Here is a 26,901-nt window from a genome sequence, read left to right on the forward strand (position 1 = left end):
CCAGATTCTATGGATCTGGATAGTTTTGCTATCCTGTAGGATTCTTCTATGGTACTAGAGGGTGTATGGGGAATGCAAGTAGTTTTTATTTTTTTGCATTTGCATTTTAGTAATGCGTTTTATGCAGGATCCAATTCATTGCATATTTTGGATCAAGATTCGTTTCCAAAGGGGGTCCTAGTTGGTGCCATTTGGGAATGGACCATCTTGGTCCTCATTCAAAATCTGAGTCTTGACTAGTCCAAGTCAAATATAGTTGTTGGACCTCTTAATGCACTTGGCCAAAAATTGCCTAGTCAAAATTGTGGGTTGTGCTATGCATGGAAAGACCATTTTCCTCTTTAATGTGGCTCTTCCCCAAGCTCCAAGCCTATTAATGAAGGGAGGTCGACCAAGGGAAGGTGGCTTTAATGATGAAAATTTTGAATTTTTTTTGGTGGAGAAGTATTTTAAAGGGTGAAGATAGTTTTAGTATTTTAACTATATCTCTCTAGATACTGATCCAGATTATATGATCGTTGGCTTGTTGGAAATCTAAGATATTGCCCTACAAGTTTGTTGTTTACCATTTTGCATGATTCGGGTCGGTTAAGCCGCTAAAATCCCTGATAAGTTTCCTACTGATGGTATCAAGCCCTTTGGTTGGTGAAAAAACTCGAGTTTGTGATCTTTGAGAAGATCGACCTTGACATGGATGTGTAAGCATTCTTGGTTCGTGTTGACTACTTGTTTGAGATGCGGTTCGAGAAACTTCTTCCTGGTGTCGGCTGCTTCCCTGCGACATCCATTGTCATCTTCATTCGGATATCATATTTCATGGTTTACTTGTCTTTCATTTATGTTATTTTTATCAAAAGTCATTTGTGTTTCTCATTGAATATTGCTTGTAAGTTGCAATAGGTTATGTGTTGTCTTTCTATTGAATGAATAAAAGTCTTTTTATGTTACGAAGTGATTCTATTGTTCATAAAATATTCAGTTCTATTGGTTATTATATAACTCAGATTTTTTGTCAAAAACTGGATTCCTCGATCCTGAGTTGTAAAAAATATCTCTAAATAAATGATCATATCAGCCTCGATACTGTTCGGTTTTTGGCGTTCTTTAGGTTCTCGAAAAGCTAAGATGATTATTTATAACTTTGTTGTTAAAAACATGTTGTGAATCGACCGTTTGAGTCCTTAAAAAGTTTTGTCAAAGTCTCGATCAGACAGGAATCCAATGTCACCAGTTTGGTTCAGAACACTCCTAGTGGTGTTTGGTATTTTATAATTATCTTGAGATTCCCTAGATGGAAATTTATTTTGTTTAATTTTGTAGAAAGCTTGAACTGAGATCTAAAACTTTTATGTTTTGAGTTTTAATTGAATCTTCGTTTAAGTGCCTTAAAAATATTAATCTTTCTGTTGTTATCGAATATCTGAAGTTTTAATTCATTTGATAATATCTCATACGATTTTCAGAATTCAAAAATTCGTAGAGCCTTGTAGAAAACTCAAAAAATTCCGAATCTTGGTTTGTTGGAGAGATCTGGATCTTACCTTCGATTTCTCAGTTGGAGATTTTCATAAACTTCACACACTGTAGGGTCGAAAACCCTTATAAACAGACTGTCCATGGAGTCTAGAAATATGTCATAGGCTTGTTTGTCAGTCCTAGTCTCGAGTCTGTGGAACGAGCACCGCTAATCCGAATCTAGTGATTTCAAATTCACTAGAAAGACATGTGAGTCATGCACAACTTTCATTTAGACCGCCTCTGTCAAAAAAGAGGGTCCCTAAATTTTATTTCCCAGAGTCATGTTTGGACTCATTGTTGTATAAGCTTTCGCGTGTGTCAAGATCTGTTTAGATCTTGGATCATGGATCGGTGTGTACCGAGTCCACATCATATAATTGCATCACAAATGCTTCTGCAACTTTCTGCACCCTAATGAATAATGTCTTTTGAGAGTACATCAATGTGTTCATGGTGATATATATTGATGACATTGTGGTCCATAGTCAGTCTCTTGAGGAGCATAAGAATCACTTGCAAATGGTTCCGACCAAATTGCGGGAGAATGAACTCTGTCTCAAGTGAAAGAAATCTGAGTTTATAAGAAAAAAAATCCACTTCCTTGGGCACATTATCGTAGAAGGCACAGTGAAGATGGATCCATGGAAGATTCATGCCACTACAGACTGGCCAAAACCAAAGAAGGTCTTGAAACTAGGATCGTTCCTTGGCCTTACGAACTATTATCACAAGTTCGTGAAGAGCTATTGTAAAAAGACAATGACACTTATAGAGCTGCTAAAAAAAGACAAGATCTGGGATTGGTCTGCTAAATGCCAGGAGTCCTTTACCAAGTTGAAGAGGGTGGTAACGTCAAAACCCATCCTTCGTCTGTTGGATTTTAGAAAGGCTTTTGAAGTCTACACCAATGCATCAGACTTTGCAATGGGAGGGGTGGTGGTCCAGGAGGGACATCCAAATGCCTTTGAAAGTTGAAAACTCAATGATACAAAGAGGAGGTACTCTCTTCATTAGAAAGAGATGATGGCGGTGATATATTGCCTACGAACATGGATGCACTACTTGTTGGGCTCCAAGTTCATCGTTCAGACAAACAATGTTGCTACAAGTTGCTTTGTGACTCAGAAGAAGCTGACGCCTAAACATGCCAGATGGCAGGACTTCTTGGCAGCGTTCGACTTTGAGTTACAGTATAAGTCAGGGAAGGAAAACTTGGTCACTGATGCCATAAGCCGCCAGGAGGAACCTGAGGTGGTTGTCGCTTCAATCACTCAAGTATCTAAAGATATCTTGCAGAGTTTCAAGGAAGGAACACAAAAGGATCCAGTCACTAAACAAGTGGAGGAGGGTGTGACAAGGTGGTTCTGGATAGAGGATGATGTTCACTATGCTAAAGTAAGGCAACCCTATGTGCCTAACAGTGGCGTCTTCCGAAGGTTGTTACTAAAGGAGGCGCATGACATCCCTTGGGTGGGCATCCCGGACAGAAGAGCACGATGGCTCTCCTATCATTCAGTTATTACTATCCGAGGATGGAAGAGGACATTGACTTATATGTCAGGACTTGTCTTGTATGCCAACAAGACAAGACAAAGAGGAAAAAAGTTGTTGGGTTGCTGAAACCCCTACCGACGCTGACTAGATCATGTGAGAGTATATCGATGGATTTCATCTCCGGATTACCCAAGGTGGAAGGGTTTATATCTATTATGGTCGTGCTGGACAAGTTTTCAAAGTATGCAACGTTCATTCCTACTCCAAATGAATGCACAACAGAGATTACTGCATAATTGTTTTTGAAACATATTGTGAAGTATTAGTGATTGCCGTTGAACAATGTGAGTGATCGTGATGCATAATTCACGATAAAGTTTTGGACAACCTTATTTGAGATAATGGGCTCCACACTCAACTTCTCAACAAGCAATCATACATAAACAAATGGTAAGATAGAACACACTAATGCCTTGATGGAGGAATATCTCAGGCATTATGTGCTGGTCAACCAACAAAATTGGGTGGATTTGTTGAACATTGCTCAATTCTGCTACAATTTGCAACAGACCTTGACGACTGGTCATAGTCTGTTCGAGTTGGCAACTAGACAACAACCCATCACTCCTCATAAGGTAGTAAAGTAGAAGGACCATGGTTGCTGTCTTGCGGCATACCGATTCGTAAGAACGCGACATGAAAGGACAGAGGAGGTGCAAAATTACTTGGCAAGGGCCAAGAGGCAGATGAAAAAGTGAGCAAACGAGAGGCGTCAACCACTTGAGTTCCAAGTTGGGGAAAAAGTATTGCTGAAACTCACTCCCCAGATTTTATAAAAGATCATAAGGGAGACGACGCACAAAGGACTCATTCCTCGGTATGATGGGCCTTTCAGGGTAACCAAACAGATTGGCCGCTCAGCTTACATGCTAGAACTTTCAGAGAGGATCAAGGTACATCCAGTGTTCAATGTTAGTTTTCTCAAAGAGTACCATGAAGACTTGGAGGAACCCTCGCGGATGGTGTCACGACATGCTCCACCAAACATACAGACACAGTTTCAGAAGCAAGTTGAGTTCATCATGGACAAAAGAGTGGAAGGCCAAAGCAAAAAGAATTGGAGGACCTACTTCCTAGTCAAATGGAAAGGACTCTTGATAAATGAAGCAGCTTGAGAGAAGGCCACTACTTTATGACAGTTTGACGATTTGATCCATGCAACCTAAAGAAGATCAACCCAACGACGACGTCAGATTTATCTGGTGGGGAAGGCTTGTCAGACCCTCAATAAAGCGGCATAGCAATGGAGCTAGGGCACAACTGCAGTAGGTCGCACGGTAACACTCCCAAGCATCTGCGCAGGTGAGCTGGGAGGGCACGACACGCAGCATGCAGAACACAAGTGTGACATTCTGACAAGGCATGCGACGAGGAGGTGATCGCATTCACCAAGGGGTGCGACCAAAAGCAGTTGAAGGCTCAGTGCCATAGCTGTGAGGGGTTGCAGTAACTGAAAGGGTACCAACCCGAAGATGTGCAAGGATGGTGTCAGTTGATGTTTGGGGGTCACGACCCTTATACACTATAAATATGTAAGGTTTGAGCATTGCAAAAGAACAAAAAGAGAAGCAAGCCAGACTCAAGAAATTGTATTCTATGCGCGAGTAATATAAGAGTGGGTGTTGCCCGTTATTCCCTGGTGTCCCTTACCTTTGACTTGTTTCAAAGAAAGTCTTCTGCTACCGAGCGACTGAACGAGGTCGCATTGATCCTCGTGCCGGCACAAGACGAATTTCAAGGGCAAAATTTGACCTTGTGACATTTGCCATGGTGAAGAGCCCAAACTACATTTTTGAGTTCTTTTAGTAGCAAATCAAAGAAAAGTCATAATCAATTTAAATATCAAAAGCCTTAATTAAAGATATTTGATTCAAACCCTTAGTAAAAAAAATAAAATAAAAAAACCATCAATTTAAATATCAAAAACCTTAATTGAAGAATTTTGACACAAAGCACTAATTAATAAAAACCAAAGAAAAAACACTAATTAAAGTAAATCAAATAAAAAATTCATAACCAAATCAAATTAAACGCCTAATCAAACTAAATACAAAAAAATGAATTAATTTTTTTTTGATTCAAAGCCCTAATCAAAGAAATTTTATATTTCAGAGCCCGAGCAAAGCCCTAATAAGAAGAGATGAAGAGCAAATAAGAAAAAAAAAGAGAGAAAAGGGAACAAAGTAGAAGAGAGAGAGAAAGGGTTGGGGTTAGAGCTCCATTGACCCTTTTTTTTATTCCCTTTTGTTTGTCACAGAAAATGGAGGCTTTCCGTGAAAATGCATCGAGGGGCATGCATTTTTGCGGAACCCACTGTGACCAAACAAATGGACTCTATTTCCGTGAAGAAAGAGAGTCCAAAATACAAAGGATCACCCTTTTCAGTGGAAAGGTTCCCGTGGGGGTGGCCCAACTCTCTTTCTGTAAAAAGGAATCAGGCCACCCTCCCACGGAAATCCTTTTCGCTGAAAGCGGTTCTCGTGGATTTTGAGCTATTTTTTCATCTGAAAAAAGAGTGTCCAGTTTGTTTGGTCACGGTTAACTTGCAAAAACGCACGCCCGTCTATGCATTTACGTGGAAAAGCCACAGCCACGAAGAGGTGTGTCACGAGGGATGTAGAACGTTGTTCTTCTCCATACGCGCGTCGGTCCATTCGCAACGTCCAGTGTTTGATGGGCGCAGCATTGCGGGATTAATCATCGACCATGACCTTCGCCGGTTACATTTAAAAACAACAAACACGTGGCTTGTTTTGGTATCACACAACACGTGATCTAACTTATGATGACATGGTCAAACAAATGGCCACATGACAACACAACCATGTCAGTATTTGTTAGGTTAAATCATTCATAGTTAAAGCTTCACAATTATATATATATATATATATTTATTTATATATATATATATATATATATATTTATTTATTTGCCTGGGCAACTAAGTACTTTTCAGTTTTTTAGGAGCCATACAAGAAACCAGAAACGACTCATATTTTTCAATGTGAAGGGTGTTGACCTGAGGTCCCTATTTGACAGTTTCTAAAAAAAGTTTGGAAATATTTCGAATTATGGATATAGGTTTGCCGCTAAATGAAATTTTGTCAAAAAAACAAACAAACTCGAAACACCCCAACCCGACCTCGACACCCCTCCCCATCTAACTGCCTCTCCCTCCTCTCTCTCTCACTGCGTTCTCCCCCCCTCTGTAATCCTTTCTACCGGCGGCGCTGTCCCTCTAAAATTTTCGGCAACTCCCCTACAGGAGGTGCGCCCTCTCTCTCTCTCTCTCCCACAGTCGACGTCTCTCCCTCTCTATCTCTCTCCCCCACAGTCGATGTCTCTCGTAATCCTAACCCGATTCTAAGGTTAGGGTTTGCTAAATCCGATTTTGTGTCGGATTGCATAGATTTTAAGGTTTTTTTTATTTTAATCTTTATTTTAGCAATTGATTGGGTGAGTGCGTGCAAAATCCAATGTTTTCTTGTTCGGGTATGCTTAGATTTTAGGGGTTTTTGTATTTTAATCTGTAGCTTTTGCAATTTATTGAGTGAATGCATGCCGATTTCATTTTTTTTCCATGTATGTTCAGGTTTTAAGGTTTTTTCATTTAAATCAATATTTATGCAATTTATTGAGTGAATGATGCTAAATCCAATTTTTGTTGTCATGCTTAGATTTTAGGGGTTTTTGTATTTTAATCCCTATTTTTGCAATTTATTGATTGAATGCATGTAATATCAGATTTTTTTTTCAATATGCTTAGATTTTAAGAGTTTTGCATTTTAATCTATATTTTTGCAATTTATTGAGTGAATGATGAAAATTGTTTTTTTTTTTTGGTATGCCTAGATTTTATGGTTTTTTGTATTTTAACTCTTATTTTTCTAATTTATTGAGTGAATGATGTTAAATCCATTTTTTTAAGTATGCTTAGATTTTTTGCATTTTAATTCTTATTTTTGCAATTATTGCATGCTACATCTGAATTTTGTTTTTTTATGCTTAGAATATATATATTTTTAAATCAAAATATACACTTTTTAAACATTTTTTCCCAAGTTGTTCGTGATGATGAATCAAACGCGAGACACATGGACAGTAGTGTTTTAATGTGGTCGATGCAAACACTAGACAAGGACACCATGTAACTGTCCTAGACAGGGCCAAGACAAGACTAGACAAAACATGGTATTCTTGTCCATCATTGTCCATGAATCAAAAGCCGTGCAAGAGTTAGTGGACATCTGCTGCAAAATCTTGTTAGTGGGGAATCTAGACAAGAGATGTATGTCATTTTAACTGCAACAATCATACAATACTAAACTTAGGGTGGTACAACCATAGTTGCCAGAATCGAACATGGGAGGAAGCCATTCACGAAACAAAAGCAGAAGGAGAATTGTTAAGTGTGTGGTGTAAATCACTTGTACATGAGACATTTTAAAAATATGTGAAAAGTGATAAAGAAAGTGTGTTGCAACATTTATGAAGCTATGTAAAGACATGTAGAAAAAATTGTGGAAGCGAATATAGGTCTTTTATAATTGAAAATAACATGTAATAATACAAAAAGATAAGAAGCAAGGTGGAAGCGGCCCCAAAGGGGTTTGGTGTAATAGGGTGGGGCCTAGACTGTCATATGGATGGTCGAAATTCAATTCCTACAAGCGTCATGTTAGCCTTACAGATAAGGCTGGACACCAACAGGCTGGTGGCCATGTTGGTCTCACCCAGATTTCATGCGTTAGTGGAGCCTGATCACCTCCACTATAACCTATGTGAAATGAGAGAGTTTTATTTATTTATTTATTTATAAACTGTGGTTTTTTACCAAATTCAATTATTTATTTGGTTTTATGCCTGAAAGATCAACTATGGAAGCTATACATCTTCTTAGACAACTTATTGTGAGATATAGAGAGAGGAACAAAGATTTGCATATGGTTTTTATTGATTTGGAGAAGGCATACGATAGAGTACCTAGGGACGTTCTCTGGTGGACAATGATGAAGAAAGGTGTTTCTCTCAAGTACATTAGTATAATTAAAGATATGTATGAAGGAGTAGTAACCAATGTTCGCACTTGTGGAGGGATGACAACCAATTTTCCTATAACGGTTGGGTTACATCAAGGATCTGCTTTAAGCCCTTTCCTATTTGCTATAGTGATGGATGAGCTTACGAGATCAATTCAAGAAAATGTGTCGTGGTGTATGTTGTTTGCTGATGATATTGTTTTGATTGATGAGTCTAGAGCTGGGGTTAATGCTAAGTTAGAATTATGGAGACAAACATTGGAAGCAAGAGGTTTTAAGTTGAGTAAGAGTAAGACAAAATATATGGAATGTCAGTTTAGTAAGCAACGAAGTAGTGAAGCTTGGTGAGCAAGAAATACCGGTGGATGATTGTTTCAAATATTTGGGATCTATCATTCAAAAGTATGGAGAAATTGATGGAGATGTAAATCATAGGATAAAGGTTGGGTGGATGAAATGGAAAAGTGCAACTGGAGTGTTGTGCGATCGTAGAATGCCATTGCGGTTGAAGGAAAAGTTTTATAGGACGACTATTAGGCCCGCTTTGCTATATGGTACGGAATGTTGGGTTGCCAAAAGACATCATATTCAAAAAATGAGTGTAGCTGAGATGCGTATGCTTAGATGGATGTGTGGAAATACAATAAAAGATAAGATTTGGAACGAGGAGATACGTAAGAAGGTGGGCGTTGCACCCATTGAAAATAAGATAAGAGAGAATCGTTTACGGTGGTTTGGACATATTCGGCGAAGGCCTAATGATGCTCCAGTTAGAAGGATGGAGAAATGAGAAAATATATTAGTTAAAAGAGGTCGGGGTAGGCCTAGAAAGACTTGGATGGCGATGATAGGAAAGGATATGAATGCTTTGAACCTCACCGAGGACATGGCATTGGATAAAAATGATTGGAGGAGAAGGATTCATGTGGAAGACCTAGAATGATTTTCTTTTTTGGTTCATATCGCCGACCCCAATTGTTTTGGGATGAAGGCGTAGTTGTTGTTGTTGTCAGTTTTTACAAAGCTCTGTTACCACAGTTAAAATCAGTTTTGGTAAACTACACCCACTCACCACTCTTAACGGGTGAGCTACTTTATTGGCGGGCCGTTTCTGCAGGGTAACGGCTCAAAGGATGAGGAAATTCAATGTTAAAACTCATAAATCCTGGAGATATTTGACAGTGAAAAATACAGTCTCTAAGAACATCTCCTTTGAGTGCTGGCTCTGTCGAATCCCAGCTAAGAAGCACCTTGCTCACTGTTATTCTGGCTCACCTTGTTGATAGCTTCCGTTGCTCTCGATCTAACAGTGGTATCCGAGCCTGCGTCTGATCCATGCGATATTTTGATTTTGTGCTTGATCAATGTTTGCAGCATGTACAGTCAGGTCTGCATCAAATCCTCATCCTACACAATTAGCAAACAAGGGAATTAGTGAAAGTGGTAAGTTAATTAACCTCTTTTAGACATTCTGTCAAACAGGTGGCGTGCAGTAAATTAACTGCACACCGTCCTCTGTAGTTTTTCCCTTTACTGCCTCCCTTAGGCATTTTGCAGGACATAAAGTGTGCAGGTTTTCCTGCACACGGTGTATCTCATCTTTGAGGCTTGTTTTGGAACCTCCATAAGCAATAGGTGGTGTGTAGAAAGGACTCTGCACACCAAACTCTTGATAAGAATAAAGGAGAGGGTATATACCTATCGAAAAGAAGCCCTGTTTCTGGCCTTGATAATCGGCAACCCCACAGGCTGGTACCTGCAACCATTAAAAACAACCGCGTAATATAGAAGAGAGGAAAGAGTGTCATGGTGGTCGGTGCATCGGTCACCAAAATTCCATTGCTCAAATCCCTCTCAGTTTTGGTACCAGGAAGCAATATCTACTATGTAAACTCCTCTCTGACATAAGAGAAAGAAAGTGATATAAACAGAGGGAGGAGAAAGAAAGAATCTATAAGATAATAGAAAAGCGTGTAACCTCTCTTTGTTTCTTATTTGACACTTGTTGGATGGTATGCTAACTTTTTGAAATTTAGTGGCTCTAAATGTTAGTGATTTCAATTGTTTGAACTTGTTAGTATCTATATTATTTGAATATTACATCTTAGTGGTTCTTACTAGCAAGTTTTCTTTTCAATCGATTCACAGAATTTTAACTGAAGTCTTACTTTGGAATTCTGATTTTAATCAGGACATTAATAAATTGAATTTCCTTTCCTCTCTTGCTGAATACAGAAAATCCTATAGTCTTCTCTGTTACCGTTTTACCCATCAGACTTTGATATATTAAACTGAAAATTATGATTAAATCCCTGCTGATATAGCTTGCATATATTCTTTTTTTTTCTTTCTTTAAGCAGCATATAGATTCACGTGTTTCATTATATTAGCTTATTGATTAAAATATTGATTTCTTGGTTGATACTCTTCTTAAGTATAGATAACATGGTGAATATTATATCAGTGTTTCTTTACACTTAATGATCATTCTAATTGGTGGTTAGATTTGGGTGTGACAAATCATGTTTGCGATACTAGAGATAAAATGATTGATATAATTGAGTATAAACTTGGTGAATATCGTATATGCACAGGAAATAATGTTTCTTGTGATGTTATGGCTGTTGGATCTTGTAAGGTGGATACTTCCAACACTAGCATACTGTTTACTGATGTTTTATATGTACCATCAATGAAATGTAACTTGGTGTCCATACCTGATTTGGTTAAAAAAGTCTTTAAGGTTGACTCCAACATGGTAAGAAACTATAGGTAAACATAGTAGAATTCGGTTTGAGGGAGCTCTTCACCAGGATCATGGACTATTCAAACTTTACATAGTGCCTTATTATACTTCCTATATTGGTTATGCATTAACAGTTGATATAAATACTTGTCTCCAAAGGTTAGGTCACATCAATCTAGGCAAAATGAAGGAATTTGTGAACTTAGAATTATTATCTAAGTATGATGAAAAATTCTTTCATAGATGCGAGTCTTGTTTGTCAAGTAAGATGACAAGGAAATCTTTCTCAGAAGGAGGGAGATACTCTGAGCTGTTAGGAATATTCCATAGATGTCTGCGGTCCATTCATATAAGACACATAGAGGAATGCTATATTTTGTCACATTCGTTGATGATTTTTTGAGGTACAGTTATGTATATATATGATATCTCATAAGTATGAGGTACTAGAGAAATTTATCATCGAGTGGTCGAAAACCAATTAGGACGTAATATAAAATCCTTAGAACAAATCGAGGTGGAGAGTGCACCTCGAATGAGTTTGAAGCCTACTATAAGGATCATGGTTTGTCCTGAATAGAACAATGCCAAGAACGCCTCAACAGAATGGTTTTGCTGAAGGGTATAACAAGACTCTTGAATGTGACCTGATCCATGATTACTCATGTATCTCTATCGATAGGACCTCACTCCTAGGGCATATGCTGGATGCAGACTTGTGCAAGGGAGTCACTCGTAGGAATCGAATCTCAACCATTCGTATGAAGGTCTAGGCCCCACCCCATTACACAAACCGATGTTATCACAATGTGAAATTTGCGCCGCCGTACTCGTGTTGAGGCACGTCGACGCGGGTACGGGTACCAAGCGCAGTGCGGGTACGCTTGGTACTCGAAAAATATTTGCCCCACAAACCCTCGACTCTCTCTCTCCCTCTCCCTAGTCTTGCTCTTCCCCCCTCTCTGGCTCTCATTTCCCCCCTCTCTGTCTCCTCTCTCTCTCTCGATTTCCCCTTCTCTCTCTCTCTCTTGTCTTCCCCCTCTCTGTCTCGTCTTCTTCTTCATGCAACAAACACAAACCCAGAGAGAGAGAGAGAGAGAGAGAGAGAGGGTTATGCCCTTCCCCCTTTTATAAGGGGGCTTCGTTGACCAAGTCCAAACCTGGTCAATGAAGTTAAAAAAAAATTATATGAATGGATGGTAATATGGGTTCATACATAAATCAATGAAGTTAAAAAAAAATTTATATGAATGGATGGTAATATGGATCCATACATAATCCAGACCCAAACTCTTTTTTTCTCTTTTTGAAGATAAAAAAGGATTTTTAATATGGATCCTAATATAGATTCATATATAATCCAGACCCAAACTCTGTCTGTCTCTCTCAGTTTATTTTGTGTATATATATAGTCGTGTTCCTGTACCCACATTTTGGAATTGTTGTGTCGTACCCTTTGTACCCGTACCCATACGCGCACCCACATCCATACCCAGCTGACATTAGCACCAAACCCCCTTGGGGCTGCTTCCACCTCACTATCTTTTTGTATTATTACACATTATTTTTAGTTATGAAAGACCTATATTCGCTTCCACAATTTTTTCTACGTCTTTACATAGTTTCATAAATGTTTTTTCCATTTATTTCCACTTTCACTTGCTACACATTTCTTTGATCACATATTTTTTTAATGCCTCGTGTATAAGGGATTTACACTACACAATGGTTGTTTTTTTTGCTTTTGCTTCGTGAATGGCTTCCTCCCATGTTTGATTCTGGCAACTATACCCTAAGTTTAGTAACTTTAGTATTGTATGATTGTTGCAGCTAAAATGACATACATGTTGCTCTTGTCTAGATTCCCCACTAACAAGATTTTGCAGCAGATCCTCAATGAGATCAACTCCGAATCCCTTTGGCATTTGTTGACTAAACTCGGGGTGGCCCATCCACTTCCACGTACCACTCAGAAGAAAAAGGCTAGTCTTATGTAATGAAAAGAGGTGGAAGCACCAATAGAGCAAAAGGCACTCTTTAAGAGTGACCACTAGAGCCAAGCACACAAACACCAAATGTGCACACACAAAACTCTCAAAAATAGAAAATGACTTAAAGTCATAAGTTGGATATTATTGAAGAAAAGAAGAGAAGGGTGAAAAACCCATTCATTTACAAGGGGGAACCTCCTCTTTATATAGAGGAGGAAAGCATTAAAGGAGGACCATAAAGGGGGCTCCCTTCTAGTCGTTGGGAGCCCCAACGGTCATAAATATGACTGTTGGGGCCCCAACGACTAGATAGGTGGGGCCCCTTTATGGTTTCAAAAAGTAAAAACTGAAAAATTAAAAAGGAAAAAAAAAGGGAAAAAGGAAAAAAGGTAAAAAAGAAAAAAGTACATATGGAATTACCAAAACACCCTTATCGGGTTTTTGGTTTATACAAAACAGGAAAACGCTATATTATTATGTATATATACATATATACGTATATATACTTATATATATACGAATGTATATATATATATATAAGTATATGTATATATATATATATATATTTATATATACATAATTTAACATGCCCCCTCAAACTTTACGGGGAGAAGACCGAAAGTTTGCCAAGAAGAAACATGAATCGTGGAGTTGGGAGCGCCTTGGTGAAGAAGTCAGCCAGTTGATACTCTGAAGTGACATATGGCAATGTGATGGTCCCTTTGAGATATTCGTCTCGAACATAATGGCAATCCATTTCGATATGCTTGGTCCGCTCATGAAAGGTGTGATTGCTGGCAATGTATATCGCACTCTTGTTATCACAACAGAGCTTGGTGGGAGTGGAAATGGGAACGCCCATGTCACCAAGGAGACTTCTGAGCCACACAATTTCCATAGTTGTCATCGCTATAGCCCGATATTCAGCTTCAGTAGATGATAATGAGACCTTCTGCTGCTTCTTGCATCTCCACGAGATGAGAGATTCTCCTAAAAAAATGCAAAGACCCGTAATTGAGATATGATCATTGGGATTTCCTCCCTAGTCAGTATCAGTAAAAACAGTCAATTCAAGAGATGAGTAAGAGGATAAGAAGAGTCCCTTAGAGATGGTATTTTTGATATATCGCACAATTCTCATTACGGCCGCCATATGAACCGTAGTAGGTGCGTGCTGAAACTGGCTCGCTGCATGAACTACATGAACTATGTCTGGACGTGTGATGGATAGATAGGTGAGGGATCCAATTAATTGACAGTAGGGGGTTGGATCTTCAAGAAGAACACCATCTTCAAGTCTTAGTTTCGAATTGATAACTTCGGGAGTCTCAACTTTCTTTTCATCAGATATTCCTGATTTGGTACAAATTTCTGCAGCTAACTTCATTTGAGATAAGATGTATCCTCACGTGGAATAAGCCACTTCAATTCCTAAAAAATATCTCAAATAACCAAGATCAGACATATCAAAAGTATCTTTTAACATAGACTTAACATTATTTACTCCCTTTTTGTCATTCCCAGTGATGATCATATCATCAACATACAACAGAAGCATAATAATGGAGTCACCTGTCCTTCTAACAAAAAGAGCAGTGTCAGTATAACAAGAAGAAAAACCTAATTTGATTAATACATTACTAAACTTGTCATACCAAGCTTTAGGAGCTTGCTTAAGTCCATATAAAGCCTTTTTTAATTTTAAAACTTTTTCATCTAAATTCATACCTGGAGGCGGTTCCATATAAACTTCTTCATTTAAATTACCATTCAAAAAGGCATTTTTAACATCAAGTTGAAAGATTGGCCATTTTTTAACAGAGGCTATAGCAATAAGGGCTCAAACACTAGTCATTCGAGCAACTGGGGCAAAAGTTTCATCATAATCTACCCCATACTCTTGGGCATATCGTTTGGCTACCAACCTAACCTTATATCTTTCTAATGAACCATCACTCTTGGTTTTTACCTTAAACACCCATCTACATCCAATGGGTTTCTTGCCATTGGGAGGATCAATGATTTCCCAAGTTTGCGCCTTTTTAAGGGCATTAAGTTCAAGTTCCATAGCTTCATTCCAATAAGCATATTGTTTAGCATCATTGTAATGAGATGGTTCATGAAAGGAGTGAAGAGCAAGTAGGCATGCTCGAAAGTTAGGAGAAAAAGAGTCATAAGAAACAAATCTATTTGGTATCTTGGGAATACGATTTGATCTTCTTTGAGAGGTCTCTTCTATGGACTCACTTTGAGAGAATTTTTCAAGGGCACAAGGAGGATTTCTTTCATTCTTTCTAGAGTAGACTTGTATTTGTCTTGAAGCATTTTCTTCTAAGTTTTGATCATTATTTGGATGTTAAAAAAAATCTTCATTAAGAGATTCACTAGGATCAACATGATCATTTATGATGTTTTCTTGAGGTAACAAGTCAAATAAAAAGGAATAGTCAATATTTTCATTTGGTTGGTGCGAAGAACCATTTTCTTCTTCGAGGAATGTGACATCTTTTGAGATATAAAGTTTATTCTTAAGCATGTCAAAACATCGATATCCTTTTTGTTTTTCGCCACATCCCAAAAAAATACATTCAATAGCCCTAGGAGAAAGTTTATCATTTTTGCGAGTTAAAACAAAGCATTTACATCCAAAAATTCTTAATCTTTTATAATCGGGAGACATATTGTAAAGTTTTTCAAATGGAGAAAGATTTTTCAAAGAGGATGAAGGGATTCTATTGATGAGATATGTTGAGGTTAGAACCGCTTCGGCCCAAAAGGATTTTGGGATATTTTTTGAAATCAATAACGTTCTTGTAGTTTCTATTATGTGCCTATGCTTTCTTTCCGCAAGACCATTTTGTTGCGGAGTGTTGGGACAAGAACGTTGATGACAAATACCATTTTCTTTTAAGTAGCTTTGAAAATCATTAGACATATATTCACCTCCCGAATCGGACCTAAGAATAGACAGATTTCCCAAAAATTGATTTTTAACCATTGCATGAAATTCTTTAAAGAAAGAGAAGACTTCAGATTTGCGACTTAGGAAATATATCCACGTAAATCGAGTGAAGTCATCAATAAAGACCACATAATACGAAAAACCTTCTTTAGATAAAATAGGGGAGGGTCCCCACACATCGGAATGAACAAGTTCAAATGGCTGAGTTGTAAAGTAACTTCTTTGAAGAAATGGAGTAGCTTTAGATTTCCCAAAAATGCAATCTTTACAAGTCATGTGATTGTCTTTACAAGTATTGTTCAAAAAAGGAAAAAGAGACATTTTTACAAAATTTGGATGACCAAGTCTCTCATGCTAAATTCCAATACTTTTGTCTTTTACAAGATTGCAAGATGACTTAGATGGAAGCGTCAAAAAATCCATAAAATAAAGATCACCCCTTCTATGGCCTTGCCCAATCAGCTTCCCTGACTGGAGATCCTGCACGGTGCAATCTTTAGGTGAGAAAGAGACTTGACATCCATGATCGGTGATTTGGGAAACGGAAAAAAGATTTAAATTAATTTTTGGAACAATTCTTACTTTAAGAACGAAAAAGTTTTGAGAATTTTTGAAGTCAAGTGTGCCAATACTTTCAATTTTCAATGATGTTCCATCGGCCGTTGAAACATAGGAGGACATGGGTTCGGAAAAAACATTTGAAAGCGAGTTTTTATGAGATGTCATATGAAAAGAAGCACTGGAGTCTAGTATCCACATACCTGGAGGGGATGAAGAGTAGGCGATGGCGGCTCCGGATGTTGAAGGAGAAGTCTTGAGAAGGTGTTGGAGAACTTCGGAGATATGATTAAGAGTTTCTTTGATATCTCCCTCTTTGGTACTTTCTTCCTTCTTTGGAGAATTTTCTCCAACCGCGGCAACCTTTCCTTTAAGTTTTGGACAAACCGGTCTAATGTGCCCCGGTTCATTACAATAATGGCATATAATTCCCTTTCTAGGCCCATTATTATTTTTGTTAAAGTGGGGAGGTCTATATGCTTTAACATTTGATCCAGGCCTCGTAACGGCCAAAACATCATCACTCTTAATGCTCAAGCCAAGTCGAGTTTCTTCTTGACATATCTCGGCGAGGGCGTCTTCAATAGGTAGGGCTTTGCTTCTATGGAGAAGAGATGCCCTAACTTGTTCAAATTCCGGGCGAAGACCATGAAGGAATTGAAAAAAGTGCTCCTTTTCAATTTGTTCCCTTCTTAGCTCAATATCTTGCGGAGCAACCCATTTAGGCTCAATAAGGGCAAGCTCATCCCAAAGAGGGGTTAGAGAGCTAAAATAGTTCCAGACACTCATATCCATTTGTTTGGTGGAACGAATTTTTTCTTGACAAAAAAATTGTCGAGCAAGATCCTTTTGGGTATACATACTCTTAAGGAAAAACCAAGCCTCATTGGCCCTTCTAAATTTGGCAATATTCGCACAATTTTTAAGGTCAACATTGTTCATAATTTTGGCATGGTTACTTTCCCAATCCTCAATTTTGGATTGATGGTCATTAATGGCTTTGATGCGCTCATCGCCATCTAAAACTTTTTCAACCTCATTTTCGATTTTGGTGAGAACAAGAGAGGGTTCGGGAGTAGTTCCCATAACAAAACCCCAAAGTTTCTTACCTCTTAGATGATTTTCCATAGCGGAGGCCCACATGAGATGGTTGGACCCATTTAGCTTAAAAGAAAGCTCCACTTTAGAGTCACGTTCCATCGGTACCAAATATACTTCCTTTCTTTAAAACTTTGAGAGGCACGCATTCCAAGATGACAAAAGAAAAGACCAATCACCAACCGAGCTCTGATACCATGTAATGAAAAGAGGCGGAAGCACCAATAGAGAAAAAGGCACTCTTTAAGAGTGACCACTAGAGCCAAGCACACAAACACCAAATGTGCACACACAAAACTCTCAAAAATAGAAAATGACTTAAAGTCATAAGTTGAATATTATTGAAGAAAAGAAAAGAAGGGTGAAAAACCCATACATTTACAAGGGGGAACCTCCTCTTTATATAGAGGAGGAAAGCATTAAAGGAGGACCATAAAGGGGGCTCCCTTCTAGTCGTTGGGAGCCCCAACGGTCATAAATATGACTGTTGGGGCCCCAACGACTAGATAGGTGGGGCCCCTTTATGGTTCCAAAAAGTAAAAGCTGAAAAATTAAAAAGGAAAAAGAAAAAGGGGAAAAAGGAAAAAAGGTAAAAAAGAAAAAAGTACATGTGGAATTACCAAAACACCCCTATCGGGTTTTTGGTTTATACAAAACAGGAAAAAGCTATATTATTATGTATATATACATATATACATATATACATATATACATATATATACTTATATATATATATACAAATGTATATATAAGTATATGTATATATATATTTATATATACATAATTTAACATCTTACTGGCAACTACAGTCTCTCTCTCCCCCCTTTCTTTTTGTCTACAATACCACAAAAGGTATCAATTTTAGTTCAATTTCTGTTTTTTATGTGGTTTCATCCCAAGCCTCCACAGACCCAAAATTCCTTTTCGGTTTTCTGTACTTAGGTATCTTTTAGATATATTTGTCCTTGCTGTTAATTGTCGGCCCATAACTTTTTTTCTTCTTTTTTCTTTTCTTGTTTCAGATTCTGTGTTTTTTATTCATAAAATCACATATATTTTATTTTTCTTGCTTTCTTTAAGTTATGGTTATTTATTGTTGTAAGAATTTTGGGCATACTAAAGTCTCTGTCTTTTGGAATTTATAGGGAGGATGTCTGTTAGATGCATTCTCAGGAGATTAATATCAAATTCAAGGTTCCCCGCACAGAACACAAATGGGTGCATGAGATTTCTAACTATGAGTGCTTATCATAGTACATCTCTCATTAGAAGGTCTCATGATATCTATCCATGGATTCCTTTCACCTCAGAGGTATGCGAGTTCTGATTGTTGTTGGATTAAAACATTTATTTGTTCTCCAATGTCTGGTTTAGTTACTTGTAGGAAGTTAAATTTACAATATTTGTCTTTATTGTCATGCTTTGTTTTAGTACTTGATCTGCCTCAAATTGTAGTCTTTGGTTTTATGTCATTTTGGAATGAGGTGTGGCACTCAAGGCACATGTTAAGGATTACAAATGTATATTGGAATTTTAGGTAAGTACCCTTTCATTTAGTTTCTGTGTCTATATGTCATATTGGTAGTTTTTACGTGAATATCCTTGTTGGTGTCTAAGCCAATCTGATAAGAGAGATTGGTTTAACAATACAATATGATCGTCACCGTCTGAATAGAGAAGCCATTACTTGGAATGTAAATAACATGATTGTATGTATTAGTCTTTATCAAGTCCTATTGTACCCGGACACTCCATTTTTCACTCCGTACCCGTGTCGACACCCGAACACGCCATTTTACCCTCCGTACATACAAGTTTGTATTCAATTTATAGTTTATAATTATATTTTCAGTATATAATATATATTTTAGATATAACATATATATTTAGATTATATTCAGTTTATTTTGTATTTATGTTATATATATAGCCGTGTTCCCGTACCCACAGTTTTTGGAATTGCTGTGTCATATCCTCCGTATCTGTACCCGCACTCGTACCCAGGTGACATGGGTCAAGTCATAGAAATTTTCTGAGTACGAGTTAGATTGGTGTATCAATAAATGCTAATACTTTCCCTTTATCTCTAAAGATTTACATTTGATCCTTATGGCTGTTGGGGTCAGGTACAACATGATTGTATCTGGGGAGGACATAAGTTGAGTCGAGCTGAGTACCAGACTGCTATATAGCTTGAGCAGTGTTTTTTCCTTTTCTAGAATACTTTTGGTAATTAATGGAAAAAGGTTGAGGAATTTAAGGCATGTAATTTGAATGCCAGAGAAACATTTTTGGGAAGAAAGCTGGTTCCTGACTGAAAGGCTATTGCTTGTGTTAAAAAGGGTAATTATGTGTATATGCATTTACTGCATCTATATATGAAGGAGATTGAGCTTGACCAAAGCCAAACATGAGCATTGTTTGTGGACCACTCATTAGTTTATCAAGCCTGAGAATTAGGCCTAAACTTGAGCTTTCAGTCTAATCCTAGTTGTCCACAGGTCTCTTACTCTAGAACACACTTCTTTCTCTGGAGGCCGCATTGAAAATATGTCCCTGACTATCTCTGTTCATAATATATCATATACCTCATAATCTTAGCAGTTAAAATCCAGTGTAGGGTGCATGCTTGCCTCCTAAGAGTGTTTAGGTGTGGGGGGATCAAAGTTAGTATTTTATATTTGTTTTTTATAATGTTTAAAACATTATAATCATATTTTGGTTGTGTAGTTTGAAACATTAAAGTTTTCAGTTTTTTTCTATTTTATGATTTTTTAATATTTCTATTTTAAATAATTACATTCTTTTGTTGGTCTCTTGGCAGCCCTAGTTATCCAACTAGGTGCAGCCTAAGTGGGGCCAATGCCTAGGTACTGCCTAGCGCTTTGAACTACTAAGCTCCTAATAATAACTTTTCTTTCATCTGAATCCATATCTTGTTTTATCCTAATTTCTGGTCGTCGTCTTTATGGTGCATATATTTATTCTCTTCTGATCAATAGTCTTCTAGTGTCTGTGTCTACAATTAGTTAAAAGTTAACATAGGGGCATAGTGCATTTTAAGCATCTTTACTGTTAGGATCCATTTAGGCAAGAGGCATGCCTTGGGACCTGCATAGGGAACAAAGTCTAAAGTGTTTGTCAACACCTAGCAACATCATGCTCATTGTTAAAAGTTGTAATCTCATAGACAATCTCATATGTAAATATCCTATCATATGTAATCTTTTATTTGTTTTCTAGTTTAGTTACATTAGGACAACTAGTTAGTTTTATTTTTTTGGTTTTTGGACTAGTGTAAGCTTATGCTTGCAAATAACTTTGGACATCCTTTAGACTTTTGCTTTTTGACCAAGTCAAAAAGCAAAAGCATGTAAGAGCTGTTGGACTCTCCAACGGCTCTAATAGAGCTATTGGAGGGTCCAACAGCTCTTTCTAGCCCCTTCTTTCATGTATAAATATGGGGCCATACCCCCATCCATTATGTATTCTTTTTGGAGTGGGTTTTCCCCACATGAGTGATATATTTATCCTCTTTTCCTTCTTGGTGTATATACTCTTTTGAATATTTTTTGTGGTTCTTGTGAGTATATTGAATGAACTCTTGTCTTCATTAAGAGATCCTTTGTGAGCTTGTCTTCAGAGTTGCTTTTGAAGTTCTATTTCCTTACATGGTATCAAAGCTTGGTTGAAGCAAGTTTTTTTGGTGCATTGGCAAGCGTGCCACACAAGTTTCTTGCAAGAAAGTGATCTTTCTTGAAGGGGTGATCGTGTGGAAGCTTAAAAAGCTTGGAGAAGTATTTTTTTACTCTTGTAGTAGAGTATCCTTTCACTTTTTTTTTTCTCTATTACCTACTTCACCAAAAATTGTAAAGTGGATGACAATGATAATGTCACCATTAAGCCCATCAAACTAAATGATTCTAACTATGTCACATGGGCTTCAATCACGAAGCATCTTATATGGGGGAATGACTTATGGGGATTAGTAGATGGAACCGATGAGGAACTTACTCTAATCCTTACAAAGGTTGAAGGGAAAAGGAAAATGCCTCTTACGGAGGTAGAAAAAGTTAAGGCCATAGCCACTTACGAGAAAAAGTGGAAAGAATGGCGTATGGGACATGCCAAGATCATGTCTTTGCTTATTTCAAGTGTTGATATAAGGAAATGCTCAAGTTTAGCAAAATTGGAGCATGCAAATGAAGCATGAGACTATCTTAAGAGAATGTATTCTCTTAAAGATATTGCACATGTGTGTAACCTTCAAAATAAAGTAAGAAATATGGTTCAAGGGGACAAGAGTATTAGGGAGTATTATAATGGCTTGTCAGAATTATGGGAAGAATTAACTCTTCTTGAACCAAAGTGGCATTGTCCACATGATATTGAACTCCGCCAAAACCAAATTAATGCGGAGCATTTCTTTCAGTTTATTAGTGGATTGAGACCGGAATTTGAACCCACTAAGTCCGTTCTTCTTCATCGTGGAAAAGTACCATCAATTGAAGATACAATAGAGGAATTGAGTATGAAAGAGAATAGATTAAAAGGTAGAATTGATAAAAGCGATGGTGACTCAGTTCTAGTCGTTTTAAAACTTGAAAATTTCATAAGGACTAATAGACCTAACTACGGAAGAGGAAATGATGATTTTGAGAAAACGAAAATCATTTGCTACTATTGCTGTGAACCAGGACATATGAAAACTCACTGTCCAAAATTAAAAAGGCCCTATGAGAAGAAAGCAACATCTGTTGGCCCACCACAAGAATCGAGTGAAACTTCCATTGGAAGTATGTCTCTCGCTCAATTGGTGGAGGCACTTGGACCTCTACTCAAAGGAGCATCTTCATCTACGGGAGCTGTAGCCTCCTCCGTGTGGACCTCCGATCCAGGTAAAACTCTATGGCTTCTTGATTCAGGTGCTTCTTTCCACATGACTCCAAATATTGATATATTATCTGAATGTTATAACTCAAAAGGATCAAATGTTTTTACTGCCAATGGAACATCACTAGAAATTGAAGCAATAAAGAAATTTGAAAAGGTTTCTCAAAATTCAAAAGGATTTCATGTTCCACAAATTAGAGATATTCCCAAATTAAATCTCAATCTCCTGTCTGTTTCTCAACTATGTGACCGTGGATATAACGTTTCCTTCTCTTCTCGTGATTGTCGAGTGCAGGATCGTCAGTCAGAGAAGCTGATTGGGGAAGGCTATAGAGAAGAAAGCCTATACTACATGGATTTTTTGGAAATTCTCAAAAATACTTTTTGTTTGAATGTTCAGAAAATGAACTTAAATATATGGCACAGGAGACTTGGTCATCCTAGCATATCCAAGCTTCATCTGTTTCCAAATATAAAAAACTTTTGTAATTCTGAAACATTCAAGTGTGAAAAATGTATCTTGGAAAAAATGAAGAGATTACCTTTTCAAGAAAGAAATTTTGTTTCATCTTGGCCTTTTGAGTTAGTGCATTCTGATGTATGGGGTCCTGCAACGGTTATGTCCGAAGGAGGTTTTTCGTATTATGTCATTTTTGTAAATGATTTTATAAGGTATACTTAGATTTACTTTCTAAAAAATAAATCCGAAGTATTTTTTTATTTCCAAATATTTTATAAACTAGTCAAGAATCAATTCAAGAATGATATCTCTATCTTTCGCACTGATTCAGGGGGAGAGTTTTTATCAAAAGAATTTAATGATTACCTAAAATTACATGGAATCTCACATAAAAAATCATGTCCATATACCCCTAAAAAAATGGTCTAGCAGAAAGAAAACATAGGCATATCATAGAAACAACAAGAACCCTACTCATTACTCGTCTAGTACCCAATTTTTTTTGGGACGAAGCCGCTCTAACTGCAATATATCTCATTAATACTATGCCATCATCTTTATTAAGCAACATTTCACCTGTTGAAAAACTCTTCAAACAAAGCCCATATTACTCAAGGCTAAGGGTATTTGGTTGTAAATGTTTTGTTTTTTCCAACAAAAATGATAAACTCTTACCTCGTGCTATTCCATGTGTGTTTCTTGGTTATGCAAGCAATCAAAAAGGCTATAGATGCCTTGATCTTAAAACTAAATAATTATATGTGTCACAAAATGTATCATTCTTAGAAAATGAAAGTTTTTTTTAAATTAAGAACTCTATAGAAGGTGATGAATACTCTTTTTTACTGGACCTAGTTTCAAAGATAAATGAGGAAGAAGCTGATCAAGAAAATCAAAATGTGGCAAGTACTGAATCGTCTCACCCAGAATGCATTCAATATTTCAGACGGGGTAATCTGGAGCAACCTTGTGCTTTAGAAAAATATACTAAAGCACAAGATCATATGGAAACTAGAAGATCATCGAGAATGTCAAAAGTACCTAAAAATTTTGTATCATATGAATCCTTTTCACCAAAGTACCAAGCATATATCTGTAATGAAATATGCGGAAAAGCAAAGAGTGCACTAAGCACTTACAACATTTACTAATGAACAAACAAAGAGGGGCTAATACCCAACCCACAAGAGACAACACAACATAAAAATATAAATGCCTCTTATTGAAAGAGAGAGAGCTCTCAAGAGTAAGAAATACAAGAGGGGAGCACCCCTATTTATACACAAGAGAAGGAGAGGGAGAGGGCCAAGAGGCCTTAAAAGGAGAGCCACCTAGGGGGCTCCCCATGTAGTCGTTGGGAGCCCCCAACGGTCACTAATGTGACCGTTGGAGGCCCCATCGACTACATGGTGGGGCCCCTTTTGAGTGAGCAAAAAACAAAAAATAAAAAATACATTTTACAAAAAATAAAGAGAAAAATAAACTAAGAAAAACAAGTACCCCTATCGGGTACTTGTGAAATGACAGAAATACCCCTATCGGGTATTATATATATATATATATATATATATATATATATATATATATATATATATATATATATATATATATGAATTACATATATTTTAACACCCTCCCTCAAGCTTTACGGGGATATAACCGAAAGCTTGTTAAGGAGAAACAAAAACCGAGGAGCCGCAAGAGCCTTAGTGAAGAAGTCCGCCAACTGGTACTCTGATGTGACGTAAGGTAGTGCTATAGTTCCTCTTAGGAATTCATCTCGAACGTAATGGCAGTCCATCTCAATATGTTTAGTACGCTCATGGAAGGTGTGATTGCTTGCAATATAGATTGCGCTTTTGTTGTCACAACACATCTTCGAAGGAGTAGAGATGACAATGCCCATATCACTGAGGAGGCTTCTTAGCCACACAAGTTCCATGGTTGTAGTGGCCATAGCACGATATTCTGCTTCCGTCGAGGACAATGATACTTTGTGTTGCTTCTTGCATCTCCACGAAATCATAGAGTCACCTAAGAAAACACAAAAACCGGTAGTTGAGACACGGTCATTGGGATTTCCTCCCCAATCTGCATCAGTATAAGCAATTAAATCAAGTGACGAGGCAGAAGAAAGAAAAACTCCCTTAGTTATGGTATTTTTGATATATCTGACAATCCTTAAGACTGCACTCATGTGCACGGTTGTAGGTGCATGTTGAAACTGACTGACAGAGTGGACAGCATGAGCAATGTCTGGCCGTGTGATGGATAGGTAGGTTAGAGACCCAACAAGTTGCCGGTAGGGAGTAGGATCCTCGAGAGGTGTTCCATCTTCCAATCTTAATTTTGCATTGATGACTTCTGGGGTTTCTGTCTTCTTGTCATCGGAGATACCCGATTTGGAACAGATGTCAGCAGCAAGTTTCATCTGAGAGAGAATGTACCCTCGAGGAGAGTACGCCACTTCAATTCCTAAAAAATATCTTAAGAAACCAAGGTCAGACATATCAAAATTTTCTTTCAAAACCTTTTTAATATCATTAATGCCTTGCTCATCACTTCCTGTGATGATCATATCATCAACATAAAGTAGTAAAATAACTACAGAAGACCCTGCACTTTTCACAAACAAAGCAGTGTCAGTATAACATGAACGAAAATTTAAACTTGTCATTACATTACTAAATCTATCATGCCAAGCCTTTGGAGCTTGTTTTAAACCATATAATGCCTTTTTAAGTTTAAGAATTTTATTTTTACCAATACATACTCCTGGTGGGGGATCCATGTAAACTTCTTCATTTAATTCGCCATTTAGGAATGCATTCTTAACATCAAGTTGATAGATAGGCCATTTCTTTACAGACGCAATAGCAATAAGAGTCCTAACACTAGTCATTCTAGCAACAGGTGCGAAGGTTTCTTCATAATCTATACCATATTCCTGAGCATATCCTTTAGCTACTAATCGTGCTTTATAGCGTTCTAATGAACCATCACTCTTGGTTTTAATTTTGAAGACCCATCTACATCCTATTGATTTCTTTCCAGTGGGTAACGAAGTTATTTCCCAAGTTTTTGCTTTTTCAAGGGCACTAAGCTCTAAGTTCATGGCTTCAACCCATTGGGGAATATTTTTGGCCTCATTATAGTGTGAAGGTTCATGAAATGAATGTAATGCAATTAGACATGCTCTATATCTAGGAGTTAGGGACTCATAGGAAACAAACCTATTTGGAGGATTGGAGATCCGACTGGATCTCCTTAAAGATGTTTCTTCAATGTCGGATCCTTGAGAGTATTTTTCTAAGGCACTTATCTGAGTTTGTTGACCACGCCTAACATATGTTTGGATTGGTCTATTATTCTCATCTACAGCATTATCAAGAGGGATTTCCTCTAGGTCATTCAAAGACTCATTAGAGATTTCCTCTTCTTGAGGAGTCTCATCTTCTTGAGATAGAAGATCAAATAAAAAAGTATATTCACTTTCATCAATATCTTTAGTTTTCACAAAACCATTTTCATTTTCCAAAAATGTTACATCTTTGGATACATAGAGTTTGTTATTTTTCAAGTCAAAACATCTAAAACCCTTTTGATTTTCTCCATAACCCAAGAAAACGCATTCAATAGCTTTAGGAGATAATTTGTCCCGTTTATGAGTAAGGACAAAACATTTACATCCAAAAACTCTTAATCTATTGAAGTCAGGTGTTCTTTCAAATAGTTTTTCGTATGGAGATGTATTTTGTAAGGATGAAGATATCATTCTATTTATTAAATAAGTTGAGGTTAAGGCCGCTTCGGCCCAAAAATTCTTTGGAATTTCTTTGGAAATAAGGAGTGTCCTAGTGGTTTCCATGATATGTCTATGCTTTCTTTCGGCTAAGCCGTTTTGTTGAGGAGTCCTAGGACACGATCTTTGATGACAAATCCCATTTATTTCTAAATAGTTTTGAAATTCATTTGATAAATATTCTCCACCCGAATCGGATCTAAGAGTAGAGATATTACTTGAAAATTGATTTTTAACTATCATATGAAATTTTTTAAAAAACTCAAAGACTTCAGATTTT

At 37.3% G+C, this 26,901-nt stretch overlaps 1 protein-coding gene across 4 annotated transcripts in view; it reads left to right on the forward strand.

The window, feature by feature from the left end:
- The first annotated feature begins 6,206 nt into the window (after positions 1 to 6,206).
- LOC149819451 (solanesyl diphosphate synthase 3, chloroplastic/mitochondrial-like) overlaps positions 6,207 to 26,901 on the forward strand; it is a 68,853-nt gene continuing 48,158 nt past the window's right edge. The window contains exons 1-4 of one of the 4 annotated variants that reach the window (XM_089985787.1): positions 6,235 to 6,340; positions 12,747 to 12,844; positions 18,258 to 18,318; positions 18,612 to 18,778. In XM_089985787.1, coding sequence (XP_089841913.1) covers positions 18,617 to 18,778 — 162 coding nt within the window. In that variant the 5' untranslated portion in view covers positions 6,235 to 6,340; positions 12,747 to 12,844; positions 18,258 to 18,318; positions 18,612 to 18,616. Of the gene's footprint in view, positions 6,441 to 12,746; positions 12,845 to 18,257; positions 18,319 to 18,611; positions 18,779 to 26,901 lie in introns of those variants that run through there. The other 3 variants (XM_089985786.1, XM_089985788.1, XM_089985789.1) reach the window with 3 other exon arrangements.

Source organism: Nuphar pumila, chromosome 13, assembly GCF_984573655.1.
Source record: "Nuphar pumila chromosome 13, dmNupPumi1.hap1.1, whole genome shotgun sequence".
Lineage (NCBI taxonomy): Eukaryota > Viridiplantae > Streptophyta > Magnoliopsida > Nymphaeales > Nymphaeaceae > Nuphar > Nuphar pumila.